This window comes from Pezoporus wallicus, unplaced genomic scaffold (assembly GCF_028554395.1).
Source record: "Pezoporus wallicus isolate ANWC-B61680 ecotype Strahan unplaced genomic scaffold, APGP_CSIRO_Pwel_v1 contig_8042, whole genome shotgun sequence".
NCBI lineage: Eukaryota > Metazoa > Chordata > Aves > Psittaciformes > Psittacidae > Pezoporus > Pezoporus wallicus.
The window spans coordinates 2,581,193-2,596,389 of record NW_026639380.1 but is presented as its reverse complement, the minus strand read 5'-3'; the positions used below and the strand labels follow the sequence as shown (position 1 = coordinate 2,596,389).

At 41.5% G+C, this 15,197-nt stretch overlaps 1 protein-coding gene across 1 annotated transcript; it reads left to right on the top strand.

Annotated features, from left to right (window-relative positions):
* Positions 1–3,064: 3,064 nt before the first annotated feature.
* On the top strand, positions 3,065–5,062 carry MAP1LC3C (microtubule associated protein 1 light chain 3 gamma). The gene is made up of 4 exons (XM_057414487.1): positions 3,065–3,162; positions 3,245–3,300; positions 3,431–3,537; positions 4,537–5,062. Exons 1-4 carry the CDS (start codon positions 3,105–3,107, stop codon positions 4,745–4,747), a joined length of 432 nt encoding a protein of 143 aa, XP_057270470.1. The 5' UTR covers positions 3,065–3,104; the 3' UTR covers positions 4,748–5,062.
* The last annotated feature ends 10,135 nt before the right edge of the window (positions 5,063–15,197 follow it).

Sequence of the window (15,197 nt, the reverse complement as noted above, 5' to 3'; positions counted from 1 at the left end):
ATTACTAAATGTTGGATGGAATTTATAGCCAGAGCGAAGCCCCATTTGTCATCCAAGTTTTGCTACACTGGAATAAACTCAGTAGCACCTGCATACTGACTTATGAAGGAAAAGTAATCTCAGTTTATGGCATACTAGAGTTCTTTTAACCTTGTAAGAGTGAAGCAAATTTCTTCCACTGGAACGCGAATCACTTCTAATGCTGTCCACATTTTTACATTTACATCTATATATTTTTTTTTTTTCTTGTCTAAGTCTGACCCCTGGGCTTGCCTTCATTAGGCACTGCGCTGTTCAGCTAGCTTGGCAGAACAGACTAACATCTTCAGTCTGGGAGCCCTGCCTCCTCCTGAGCTCTGGCAGATAAAGCTTTGGGAATTTAAAATGCCGCTGACCCCAGCCTACCAATGTGCTGGATGCTACTGCCCTGTTGGTAGGAGTGGACAGGCACTGGTGCCTCGCCTGCCCTTGGCCACTGTACTGCTTATTAACCAAGCCCGGATCAGCTCTCAAGCTGCAGACACAAGCTGCACTGGCTGGAGAGGCAGCCTCCAGCTATGAGGAGAGGCAGGCAGCCAGGTGGTTAGTTTTAAACTACTATGGTCTAAGTTTCCTAAGCAGAGTCAGAGCCCCTTGATCACTCCTATTCATTAAACCTTACAGCACTTTAAACCATGAGGGTACAGGAGTACCAGAGAGCACCAGGAGGCTTCTGAAGGCAGAATGCAGTGAAATTACCAGATTTTAGCTGTATGGTTTCTACAAGAGGCAAAATCTTGGCTAGAGCCTCATAGCAGGCACACATACTGCTTGAGTAGTCTGATCAGAGCACCTCGGTTCTCTGGTTCATTCATGCAGCTCTTGATCCTCAGCTCCACAACAGCTCACACATCCACCCGAAAGGAGTGCTGTTCATCACACAACACTTGGAGAAAAGTAGATACCTTCTTTGGGATATGTCATGCCTCTGTGACACATCTGAGTGTTTAAAAACTGTGGCAGAGGGGAGGAAGAGACTCCAATACAATGATGCAAAACCTTCATCATCTTTTACACCTTTTGCTTCAGAACAGGAAAGAACAGAGGAGAATTCACAAAACTCAAGAAGAATAATTCACCAGTCAAAGCAATGTTTAGCATTTCTCTTTAAGGAAATACTAAGTTACAGATCCACTAATTGGCAAGTAGTCACACGAGGCAGATTAACATTATGGTGTTATCCTGTCTTTGTGGTATGTCAAGGCTAGACCTTTTTTGAAGCAAGATGTACCTCTCTGCTTAAGCACTGTGTACTTTATATATCATTTTTCTTCTTGCAGCAGTTACTGTAAAGCTTTGGAAGTGTGATTTTAGCATGCAGCAGACAGCTGGTCAGGCATTCTCTAGTTTTCAAATACAATCACATGTAAAATACTGACGTTTATTTATCTGCCTTTTTCTGTTTGCTTTTGATTCTGTAGGAGGCAGGGTGGTCCTGTGTTTGTACCCCAGAAATGTGGAACCGGTTAACATTTGTACCACAGTCCTCCTCCCGAAATGGTGTTCTCAATGTTGCATGCGTTCTTTGCATCTTGGGTTTTTGCAGTTGCCATGATTATTTCTACCTCATTTTATCTCACCTGGGACATTCAGATTTCAAGATTTCAGATTTCAAGTTCTTCAGAGCAGGGTAAGCAGTGAAAACTGACAAGTTCTTCTGAGCCAGCCTCTATATGGTTAGGTCCATGAAGCTGGGATCACTTTAGAATAGAGAAAATGGATATACCAAAATTCAGTTACACAGCTGCAAACCTGGGACTCGGGAAGAGGCTATGTATGTAGCAATGAAATTGGACTAGATAAGGTATGAAACTGCAAATTTGTACTTTCATGTTCAGGGACTTACAGGACTCCTATGAGTGTAGTCTTTGGACCTCAAGCAGGTAAAAACAGAACAATTCCCTTTGGTCCTTCCATTACAGCAGTACCACATGGGGGAGCTTGTGCTGTCACTAAAGCTCATTACTTTCAGACCAAGAGGAAACGACAGCTCAGTAGAGCTAACTTCAGTCACTGGAAACTGTTCTGGAAAGGTTGTTCTAAAATCATGACATATGCATATGTACTGCACAAACACTTTAATGAAGATCTTCCTTTTCAAAATGATCTTAGGTGACATTCATTGATTTTGCTTTGACAAAGCAGCCAACCCTATAACTCATAAATAGTAACTCATAAATGATAGCAATTTCTAGTTGCCCTTAGCCTGGTAGATCAAATAAAATGAAAATGACTGTGATTTTAAAGGGATAAGCAAAGCAAATGAGTGTTGGGGATCAGTTCTAGCATCCACTGAGATGACTTACACAAACAACAACCAGTCCCAGGTTAACTGTATTCCTTGCTGATTTTGTTTGTCTGCAAAGCCATCTTGACAGCTGAAGTAAAAGCAGGTCAAGGAGCCAAAAAGGCAGGGAATGTCTCATCATATTTGGCAAACAGATGGACCTGAAGTCTGCTTGGAAACCCTTAAAATCACAACTATGCCTTGGAGACAAAAATTGTATTAAAACGCACCTCCCAAGTCAGTCAGAAGATAAGCAATCTGGTAGCCTGAGGATATGACAAATGGGTTTGGTTTTGTCTCCTTGTTTGTTTGGTTTTTCCCCTAAAACCAAAGAAGTAGTTTGGAGGCAGTTTGTAAATACGAAGAAGGTAACTAACCTTTAGGACTAGCCATCTGGAAAGGGAAGACAGATGGAGGCATTCCAGCCTTAAGCTGCATCCTTCAACTACCCCATAGGGTAGCTCCTCTCACCTCTCACAGAGTATTTTACTGCCTTGCCTGTAAAATCTCTCGCACCTTAGGTAATTTAGGAATAGAAAGGATGCCGCTGGGAGGGACTAGAGCAGGCTCACCAGCCGCACATTTCCCCTTCCCTTTGCCCCCCGTTGGCGCGCTGGGGAGGGGAAAACGCGTATTGAGACAAGACCCAGTGCCGAGACGGGCAGCTCATTCCGCCTCACCCGGCGCGGCGGGGCGGGGCCTTGCGCCGGCCCCATAAGAAGCGCGGCCCTGGGGTGGCAACAGTAGTGTTCACCGGAGCACCGCGGTGGGAGGAAGGATGCAGGCGGTGCCCGGGGCGCAGCCGGTCCGGCCGTTCAAGCTGAGGAAGAGTTTCGGTAGGGGTGGCGGGCGCACGGTGGGGGTCTGGCGGAGGTGGGGGATGCGTGCACGCGTAACGTTCTCCTCTCTCCCGCGCAGCCACCCGGCTGGAAGAAGTAGCAGGAATCCGGGCGAAGTTCCCAACAAAAATCCCGGTAAATCTGTTTTATTTTCGGAGGTCAATCTGCTAGTTAGAGATAACCGCTGGGAACCGTTCTATTACGTGTTGCGGGGGAAGGACCTGAATGGTCTGGGGTTTTCTAAGTATGACTCTGATTAACACAGGTAATAGTTGAGAGATACCATAAAGAGAAATACCTTCCCCTCTTGGACAAAACCAAGTTTCTTGTTCCCGAGGAGCTGACCATGACACAGTTCATAACCATCATAAGGTAGGTGGTGAGTGCCTGTGGGGCTGTTTCTGCAGTTAAGGCTTGCTGCTGTTCTCTGAGCAGGTGTGTTTAGTGCTGTGCTGGAGCATCTTGCTTTCTTGGCTGGTGAGGAGGATCAAGGTGTTGGCAATTGCTTCCCTCTCTTGCAAGTGTTTAAAGAAAATCAACAGATGCTTTCACAAGTGCCTTTGGGGAAAAGGTGCTTTTCTGGATTCATAAAGTCTTCTGTCTTCCCCCTAACTGTAGTGAGTAAAGACTACATTGGACTCCTTCTCTGCTTTGTTCCTGCCTGATGAGCTTGGCACAGGGACTCTGTGGTTCACTTCTGCTCACAGCTGTTGCTGCCTTGCTCTTGTTCTGCACTATGCTAAACTTGCTCAAGTTCAAAGCAGCTCCTAGGTGTGAGTGGCATGAAATGTGCTTTTAAATTATTCTTAGTAAAACACTACAGAGAAGAAGCCTCACGAAGTGTTAAGGGATGTTCTCTGACAAAGTATGAAAGCTATGTGCTTGCCAACACACTTTTTAAAGTACAGAAAATATCTTTGTAGATGATAAGTAGTGTAAAATGTGCTTTTGGCTCTTGGACAACTTAGGTCCTGATCCTGCTATGTAATGTCTCTGGAAAGGACCCTTCTTTTGAAGGTAGACTTCATAATAAGTGTAACAGACCATGCTCAAATCCTTTACTTTAGTTGTGCTGCAGAAGTTCTTGGTTTCTGCTCAGCACTTTTCCCTGGTAATTGGGAGCTCAAAGCCCAGGCTCAATAGCACTCATGGTCTAACAATGTAAGGCTTTCCTCAAAGCACAAGCCTTTCAGCTTCCAAACATACAGTTAACTTCCTGCTGATGAAGACACTAAACCACACTATGACTTTACATGCTATTTTTTGTATGTAGTTCGTGCAACTGCTCTGACCAATATATTTCATGACTGAAATTGAAACCTTATTAAATCTGTTAATAGTTAATCCTCTATTTCTCTTCCCTTCAATTAGAAGCAGGATGGCTTTAACAGCTACACAAGCTTTCTACCTGCTGGTGAACAACAAAAGCCTAGCCAGTATGTCCTTGACAATGGCAGAAGTGTACAGAGACTACAAAGATGAAGATGGCTTTGTGTATATGACTTATGCGTCCCAGGAGATGTTTGGATGCTTTTTACCCACTGCTCACGGGAGAACTATGGAACGTTTTCAAAAAACTTAAGGTTGGGACCATGTGCTGCATTGAAGCAGTTTGCTATGAATCATGCCTGTGACATGAACCTTGGAGATGCTCCTTCCAATAGGAGTTCTGCAATGAGGAGTTATGACCCAAAAGCTGGCAGGACCAGCTAAAGGCAGGAATGGTGGCACACTTTTTCCTAGATGATAATTTGGATATATATTTATATTTGAAGATGCTATGGGTGTTTCTGGAATGGCACCCCCATATTTTTTGCGATATTAATCTTCATGTAACTGATTTTTAAGGTGTCCTTAAAGCCCAAGTCTAACAGCAAAATAAAGAAGCTTTTAAGTATTGAGTTGAATGTTAGTTTTAATTGGGGGAAAAGCTCTTCTAAAAGAGTAGAAGTCTATAGGAGGAAGTCCTAGAATAGTTCTGGGAATCTGAGCTCAGTGCTTCTTAAATGAAACATTGCTTGCACAGCTACTCTGAATTCTTGAATGGAATAACAAAGCTTATGTTGGGTCACATAAGGGAGAAAAATATACCTATAAATGGTTCATTAAGCTGAACATTCAAGGTGCAAAATTAGTACTGTACTAGTGCCAGAGTAGGCTTCACTTGCAGTGATGAGCTTAACACGTGAGAAAAAAACTGCTATCAGCCGTTACAGAAAACACTGAGTATCTGTGATATAGATAAGTACTTGTTTAAATAAGCAAAACTGCTAGTCAGTATAACCTAAATGCAGATAGTATGATTTGAACTGTAGCTTAATCAAGTTTTTAAGACTCAAGTTAGTTCTTACTACTGAATTCTGTTAGTCTGGTTGCTGTAGATACTGTTGTATCCATCCCCTCAGACACTTACCTGTTGTTCTCCCAAAGGATTTCAGTGACCCTTCTTTCAAGGACGGATGGAGTTATGTCGTGTATCTTGTGACTGAGGTATACCAGTGTCCAGAAAATGTCAAGCCTGTCATGTAGTGAGATGCTGATTCATCTTAACATACAGGTTTTGTTCCTAAACATGTATTAAAGAACCCTTGACATGAGTCAAGTCTGAAATATAGCTCAAGCTATCTTTCCTGGTCCTTTCATATGTGATGGATGTAATGGAAAGTTGAAATGCCCTGATCATGCATGATCAACTTAAAACACCAGGTCATGTAAAAATCTGTCACAGTGTGCAGTTAATTAATCAACCTCTGGCAGCCTTAGCTTAGAATTGGTCAAATTGTTACAACATGATGCAATTTTTCTGTTCAGTACCAAACTGATTTGCAGAATGATTAATGTAGGAATTACTAGGCTGCAAGGAAGTGTTGACAGTATTTAAATTATGCATAAGGAAGGAATGTGTATGTAAGCTTTTTGTGGTGGTTCTCTTTCAGTAATAATCTCTTGAATTTAAGGCTCTGAGTAGACCAGGATCCAACCTGCTAAACCAGGGCTTTAGAGCAGTACCTGCCTTAGTGAAGGTGGTGTTTGCCAACCTGTGTTTCACGAGCTGAGGAACAAAGAAATCATTGACCTGACCAACTTAATGGAAAGGCTAAGGCTATGTCAGTATAGGTTGTGAAAATGTGTGCTTTGGGATCCCAGAATCAGTTGCTTGGATAGATTTCACTTATGCTTGTAATGGAAACAGTTTCCATTGCACAAATTGAACTGAAGTAGTCATTTGTTACCAGCCCTCAGGGGGGCACGGACACCTGTTTGGCAGGAGCACCACACATCTATGTTGAACAGCTGTGGGAACCTTGGGGTGGGGGAGCAAGGGGAAGTCTTGCTACCTTCAAGCTCTTGTGCCATTCTAAGAGCTGGGCTAGTATTTTGCTTCATTGGCTCTGCTGTCTTCTGTGATACTTGGTACATGAATAGAAAAGCACTACAGATTCTTGGCTGGAGCAATTTTATGTCTGACAGCCAGCTCTGGTTTGTAATGTAGTGGCTGAGGTGTAACTGTTGATCCCTCCAGCATTTATTGACATTAGGCTACGATGTCTAACAGGCTGAGTTCAGCCAAAAAAAGTTACACATAAAGGTCAGTTGCAGGTAAAGAGCATCATTATATGCCTGTTTAAACTGGCCTGCTGAACCTAGAGAGAAGTCCCTTCATCATTGGGTAATAGTAGTAGACCTGCCCTTCTACCAGGTGTTGAAGCAGGTAGGATTAACCATCAAAGATGGCTTTCAAAAAGTCTTAAAATAATAAACCAGGAGTTAGATCCCCAAATAAATTGGTTATTCTGCTTGTGGAGCTGCTTTGCTGTAATTAAAAGCTTTGGATTCAACCTATTGTCTCTTGAAGTGTAAAGAACAAGGAACAGAAAAGAAGCAAACAAAAAAGCTTTGCTCTGACACAAAGCAACTGAGATAACTCCAGCTACTTCCAATGTAAATGCTCTTTGAAGAGCTAATATTTGCTTGAGCAAATACCTGTTGGTTAGAGACGGGTACCTAGTTTTTGCAGTGAAGGACACCATACTGTGGTAAGTAAATTTTCATTCCAAAATACCCCCAATGTAAAAAGAGAAGGCAGAGATGCCACTTGTCTATGAAAATATCTTCATTTCTGAATTAGGATATGGAATTGTGTTCTTGGATATCAGTAATATCCACCAGAGAAAATATTTTGAGGATACTTCTGCCATAGACTGCCAACTAAATCCTGGAAAGTGCTCAGTGTTCTGGCTTCAAAGCACTTATGTATGTACGTGCTCTGCTAAAGTAACTTGTTAGATGGGGTCCACAGCACTCACCCCCTTGTAAGAACAAGCATTGTGTGGAAATACAAAACCAGTTGAACTGAAAGGACACTTAATATTGTGGAAAAAGGGCTGAAATTGCCTTTACTATTGAGGTGGTTTTTTTTGAGCATTCTGTAAAATGGTGTAATGGGGGAGCTGTGACTTTAACGTACACAAGTGGGATCCCATAGAAAAAAAAATAAAACATTTGAGCTCTGATTTTCATGACTTCAGGGTATGAGCCACAGATATTGCTGGAGTTACTAAAAGGGAAATACAAAAGCAGCTAAAATCTGAGACTGCAACCAACCTTGCTGTGCAAATATGATATGATGAAACACGCCATTAATGTCTGTAATGTATGCCTGCACAGTGACGGCTCTGGGAACAGGGTAGTTTCCTTGTCTTTAGGACCTGAGCAGACATAGTTTCTGTGGTGCATGCTTTGGGCTGCATGCGCTCTGAATGCTCATAACAGCAATTGGAGAAGACCAAAGTAGCAATTCATAAAAACCATGATAAGCTCTTGGTCTTGGTTTAAAATAAATAAGTCTTACCAATGCATTTAAATTTAAAGTGCTTAGAAATATTTTTTCCCTGTGCCAGCTAATATTAGAAATTTAGCTGTCTGTACTTTCCTTCCTACAGCTGATGTCCTACAGCTTCTACAAGCACAGCTACAAACTGTACAACACTTTATGGAATGCAAATTGGCTTTTGTTGCTGCAAGGTGAACATGATAACCTCATCTTGGGCTTTAGCACATAAGCAACAGCAGGAACTTTCCAAACTGTTTGGATTTTAAAATTACGTCACATAGTGTGTGGGTAGAATAAATGAATGAAAGGGGATACTAAATCAAGTACTGCAGGCAACTAGCCTTGTAAACTTTGATGGGCTTTTTATTGTTTTGCCATGCTAACTACTTCCAGATGGTGGTAGTGTGTTTAACAATGCATCTTTAATTATTTCTTTTTTTTTTTACCCTGAAGGTGAGAGACTATCCTCCCTCTCACATGAGTTTGTTTTGTTTATGTAAGATAGAGTATATTAAGAGGGCCGCTGACATAATAGGACAGAACATAACCTTCAGCATCAAATTGCACTGCTGTATTCCCCTTTCAGGAGAGCCCCTATAGAAACCATGGAGAGAAAACCAAATGACCTAAACAGGAAAGAAACTATTTTTAGAATGCTGGCTTTTAACTTATGGACTATGACATGGAGGAGAAGGGAGGGTTTCTGTAGGAAACTTCCAAGGTATACATAAGATGAAATTGAGAAGTCGAATTTCATATATATTTACAGTACAACACAGGTACAGGACTAATGGCACAAGCTTCCTGTGCTTTGTAATGGTAGATGTACCTGCTTTTTTTCTCTGATGTTTTGAAGTTTTTGTTTAAGAGTACAAGCTTCTTAGTTACCTGCTACTTTTTCTTATATATTCCACAACATGCAAAGTCAGTGAGGTCCTATAATAAGTAGCCCTCTGACCCTAGTAAAGAGGAACATAAATGTAATTCTAATGGAGGTGGCTAATGCGCTTAAGGCTCCCCTCCAGAAAGTTACAACTGTATCACCCTGCCTCTCATTTTCCACCTGATGCATCTCTTGTGACTGTAATGTTTCTATGGCGCACAAGGGTAGCAGCATTGCCCAGGTGGGCTTTGAATAACACATAGCAAGTATTGATGCCAGACTTTGAAAAGCAGCACTGTCTTTTCCCTTGCAGTGTCAGACCCTCTAGAGGGAGGGAGTGTGCCTGACTGGGTGCACATGGAGTTTCCAGAGCATGCAGGCATGGACTGAGGAGGGGCTGCTCAGGCCACTCAACACTTACATCATGTCCGTCAGGGACTGTAAAGGGCTTTTATGAGACTGCTCATGATTTGTTGCAGGGTGGGCTTGGCTGATGGTGTTTATTTTTACAAATACTCTACGACATTTTCTTTCTGTATGTAACAGCTTGGTCTGGATCTTAATCAGCCCTTTAGCCCAAGCCTGTTACATGTCAGAGAAGTGAGAAGGCTATCAATTGCACATTTCTTTAGATGATGCAAAAAAGAACCTGGTTCAGTTGCTGTTGATCAAGACATCATGGTAGAGCTAAAGCTTATTTCCCATCCTCAAGAACAGAACAAATCCAGCCTGCCAGATGGATTTGCAGGGAAATCTTTAGGTCAGCTAACCAGTGAGTGGGTGAGGAGAGGGGATGGAGTGGGCTAGGGAGTTAGGCGTGCGTATCCATGCTTCCACCCAAAGCAGCTGCAGACATGTATTCTTCACAAGCCTGCCTGTGACAGCCTGGAAAGCCTGAGCCTCTGCGTGACCTCACTAAGGCAACTATTATGCCCATTAGCTCACAAGGAGAAGTTATGAGAAAGAAAACATGCACACACATGCTCAACGATGGAGGGTGGATATAGCCTTTTCCTGAATAAAAAGCAAACTCTGTTAATGGAAAAAAAAACACATAGGAGGGTGCTGAAAGGAAGACATGGTGAGCAAAGAAATTCTATTCTTGGTGCTGGCACTACTTCACAAGGCGACTTGGCTTTTACTCTGAGAGCTTAAAAACTTAATGTCAAGTGATGGATACGAGTATGGTATCTGTCTGACTCTCCTCCACTAAAATGCTGCATCTGTGGTCAAAAATTAGAAGACAGATAGTGATATGAGCTGCATAATTGAATGCTGAGTGGCTGAGCGTAGCTAATTTTCCAGCAGCTTGATGCATTAGTCACCAGCAAAATAAAAGAACCATCAATAGGAAAAACAGCTGCTGTGCTACAGGTGAGGGTAGGATCACCAGCTTAGTGCAGACACATCTGTGCTGTCTAGACTGTCAGGGTAACCCAAGCATTGCAGGGGTTATGAAGATAATTTTGCTATTCAAAACTATATTGGCTCTGTTATAAACCTGTCAAAACTGTCAAGAGAGGCCTCAAGGGAAATGCTGCATTTCCCTAGGAGGCGTCTGGATTTAGTTTAACCCTCAGCTCTTCCCAGCCATCCTCATGTTCACTGACTTTTGTTCCCATTCTGGTTTTGGAAAGGGACCAGGCCTTCTGTGTTTGCAGAACCTGGGTATGGATTCCAGGATTGCTGAGAACTATAAATAATATGCCCTTAGTGGCCATGTAACAAACTTGTATGAGAATTCACAGCTGTTCTGTTATTGTAATTCAGCTTATGTTGGAGCCACAAAATTTGGCTATGCCTTGGTCTCTCTCAGGCTTCTAAGCCTCTATTAAGTCTGGAACAGTAGTTTAAATGAGATGACTGAGGCTGTTACTGCTATTTAGATAACTCCACCCCTTCCAGTGAATTCAGATAAGACAGAAAAGGTGTCACATCCCTTCTGAAGAACAGCTGCATGTTTTAGCCTCACTCATCAATGTGAACTATTTTGCTACAGGCATAACAAGGTGGGTTAATGCAGCAGCTTAATCTTGTGCCCCAGCTCATCCAGCTGATTTTGCCATGGAAGGAGGAGGATGCCTCACATGAGCTCACCCAGTGGCAGGCTGGTGAGAGGTGACAGTCTCCAGGACGGTGATGGTGCTAGGGGAGGTTATCATGAGAAACTGAGGCAGGGAACTGCTAGTGATATAGGAGATCGTGAAGATAACATGGGTGTGCAGGCTAGGCCATGTCAGTATCTTAAAGGAAAGTCCTTTGGCTCTGACATCCAAGGCACCTGACCCATTAGGCAAGTGTTGAGCAAGGTTACTGTCCTGTGTTTCACAAAGGAGCATTCTTTATGACTTAATGGACAAAACATGGGGGAGACCCTGTTATGATTCCCTTTTCTCCCTGAATACGCTAAGCCAGACACTCCACACTGTGAACCCACCATAGCACCTGTCTCTCCAGACCCAGCACAAGAAATTAGCTTCCTTCTGCTTGCAGCTACAGCCTTTGTAGGTAAAGCCCAGACTGTGGAATTGTGTGGCTAAGGGGCTGGAACGCGCCTCCCCAGCTAGACCCCCAGACTACCTTTCCTTTATGCAAATAACTCCAACTGCAAGATCTGTGAGAAGCTTCAGTTTTACTAGTGGAAAATTTAGGCAAAACCCTATAAAGTAAATGAAGCAATTCCAGTTGAAGCTGGAGCATGCACTGAAATTACTGCCTGGAACTGTAAAGGCTGCAGAGCTAAAGCTCCCACGTTATAATTGATGGGAGGAAGCACTTATTCACAGAAGGTGGAGAGAAGAAGGAAAGGTCAAGCCCTGTAGTAGACATGAAAGGTTTTATGTTTAATTTTTGGGAAAGTTTTTCTTCAAAATATGATTTTGCAAAGTATCTTGTTTCCCAATTCAAACTGCTGGGGTTTTTCCCCATCAAATTAATTTTACTTGTGCTGGTTTGTCAGGAGGGAAAATCCAAATCACAACTTATTTTTATATGAGGGAGAAGATGAATTAAAGAAAATGCTTGTTGGCTATACAGTTACACCGGCGTGACTGCCATCAAAATTTGCACTATATATGGGAACAGGTGCTCAGGTAACACTGAAAAGCCATGTTTTGGGGGTTACACTGGTTTAGACATATCTCTTCATTTTAAAATGAAGTAGAGCTTTCTGCTGATTCTCAGCATAGGAAGTTCTGTGGGGTTTTTGGATGTGTTTTGGATACATATAAATTAAATCTACTTTTGTTCAGGCTATGTTTTCTGATCTTTTACTAATGCATGATTTGCTAACTGCAGAACTGTATAAAAAGCTATAGTACAGTACCTGTATGTTATGTTACAAAAAACAGAGCAAGGATGTGCAGCAGCAAGCAGTCAGCCAGCACATGGAGGAAATAAATCTGTAATAATTTATAATATTGTGTATGCATAAGATCCAGAGCTGGCCAGCAGTAATTTGCAGAGTGGACACCCTACATGTATTTTCATCAAAGAGAACAAGAGATAAACTGAAGAAGGTGAGCAGTTACAAAAGATGTACTTTATCAAAATGTCTCCCAAAAGTAAACAAGTCAGCAGAGTATCTGAAGGCTGAGCCTGTGATGCCCTTTTCAGAGCTTTCTCTATCCATAAAGCATGTCTTGAAATGGTAGTGGTTTAGTACTCACACAGAGCTGAAGAAATATGTTCAGGTTCTCATTTGGAGGAATAAGCCCATCTTAAAGTTATTCTTGACTTCCTGCATTTCCTGTCTAACTTGTCTGTTAAGTGATTAGATGGCTACCTCATTTGGTGATTCAGGAAAAACTCCAGGAGATTCTAGTGGTGAGCTATCCTGATCCTTCCACAATTATTTCCAAAGCACTTCATTTATGAAACACACAAAACATACACACACAAACACTATATACTGCTGAAACACAGCTTCAGGTGAGGAGGGGAATAGCCAGAAGTACAGTGTCTCTAAAACTAAGGGAGGAAAAGGGAAGAAAGTTATACATGGCAATGGAGTGAGAGAGGCTCTTGGTATATAAAGTACCACAAGACTGCACTTCAGGGTATACTTTGACACTTATAACAAGGTGGGACAGAGGAGAATGAGGATGAATGGCTGAAACAATTACAGGAAAAATCCATCCCAGCATGTGTGTGCAGCAGAAATCACACATTCTGACTGCTTGTTGATAATTATTTTCTGAATGCAGCAGTTCACTGTTTGGTAACTAAATCAAATACCTCTTTAGTAAGTAGTTACCTCTTAGTTCTCCTTGTACTTATACAGAGATACAGAAACTGTGTCCTGCTCCATCTTTTCTACGTAACTAGAACCAAAGCTTAAACTACCGTTTAGGGAAGTTTGGCAAATGCAAACTAGGAAAAGCCAAAGCACCAAGCAATTAGCCAATTTTGTAGATTCACAAAATTAGTTTTGGGAATTATTTTGCACATCAGCGGATTAATCTGTGAATCTTAGCAGAATTTTACTGAAGTAAGAAAATACTGAATCAAGGTTGCCTTCAGTATGTTTGCAAACAGAGGAGCTATAAGCAAGGCAAGCTCCTTGGAGGATGTTATAGGCAAATTCAAGTTGAGAAAGACAGTCATGCTGCAAACTGAATCTTTTAGTCAGTACGTAGGTATCTTCTCATTTTGCTGTAGGGCCTACCCTTCTGAAAAACATTGGGGTTTGTGAGATTAGTACTATAAGGAGTGCAGATAACAAGGACAGCACCCATGTTCACGATATTTCAAAATAAAATCTTTTGTACAGGCCAGGATTTTTCTCTATACTTGTATTTTCTGACACTTCAACTAAGCACGAGTGCTGTTTCTGGTATTTATGTAATCAGAGTTAACGCCACACTGAAGTCTGCAACACAACCTTCATCAGTAACTGCCTGGGATTTTTTTGAGCCATGCTAGATTATACAAAGAATAAAAATAGGTGCTTCAAAGTTATTCTTGGTCTAGTTCTGGGACACTAGAGGAAATAAATTGGATGATTTGGAAAAAAAAATCTACAGAAGGCCAGAATTCAATGCTCAGCCAGCTCTCAGTGCTCAAAATGTGTCTTTCCAATTAATGAATTTGGCCTAGCTTATGTTTTACTAATTTTAAACAAAGAATAGTTGAACAGTGATTTCAAAACTGTAGAAGTGAGGCCAGAATGAATCCTGATGCTTTGTGGGCTTTGAAGGGAACATGCTAAATTTAATCAACTTAGCATCTTATATCATAGTTGCTACTACACCTGAATACTTATGTCTACCAGTAAAAGAATTAGTAATATAAAAAACGTGCTCAGAATCACACTTACTGATACTATTACTTACACATATTTTCATATTTCTGTCATATTCTCAGGAGTGCTCACCACCAGTTTTGGCTTCAGAATAAATTGCCGAAGATGTGTTTATTTAATTGTGGTTATTAAGTGTGAACTAAGCACTTTATGAAGACTTATTTTTACAAAATATTGGAACGAGATTTTTTTCATAACTAACTCCTTGATTATTTTGCAACAGAAGTCCTGATTGCATTGCAAGAGAGCACAAAGGAAATCTGTATATGCTGGAGGTCTTTCTCCTGACTAAAATTTTCATCATCTGCTTGATGTCATGGAAATTTACAAAGGTTTAATCAATGTCAGCTCCTGCCTTTTTCTTCTTAATGATGTTTGCTTTACATCTGGGTTTAATCTCTGGTTAAACAAATCAGTTTTTATGGACTTTATCACACAAATTGAGAAGTTTCTTCTCTTATCTCTTTGTCCACATACAAAGTATTTTCTAATAGAGTTGGTGCTCACCTAGCAGCATTATTCCCTATGCCTTCTGAACAAATAAATACATAAATCCAAAGGAAAAAAAACCTCCATGTAATAGCTAGTCCTGTGTATCTTGTGAGTTTTGCAATAAGAAACAAAAAATGTTGGCAAGGATTTTACAGGAAGAGTGAAGAGGGCTCTCCTAGCTGCCTGGGCACTATTCAAGAGTGATAAACACAGAATACTACATTTGGACATGAATAACCAGCTGCACAAATACATAATGGAAAAGAAGTGGTTGGTGGCAATTCTTCTTAAGAGAGTCCATGGGATAGACTGAATCACAAGCCAAACATGAGTCAACACTATCATGCTATTGTGAAAAAGCAAACACCACACTGTGATTGCTAAACAGGAGTAGAGCCTGTAAGATGTGTGAAATAGGCCTTCTGCTGTACTCAGCAATGGCAGGACTGTAGCTGAAATACTGTCTGTAGTTCAGGCACTACACTCCAGGAAGAATACGAACTACCTGAGAGTTCAGAGAG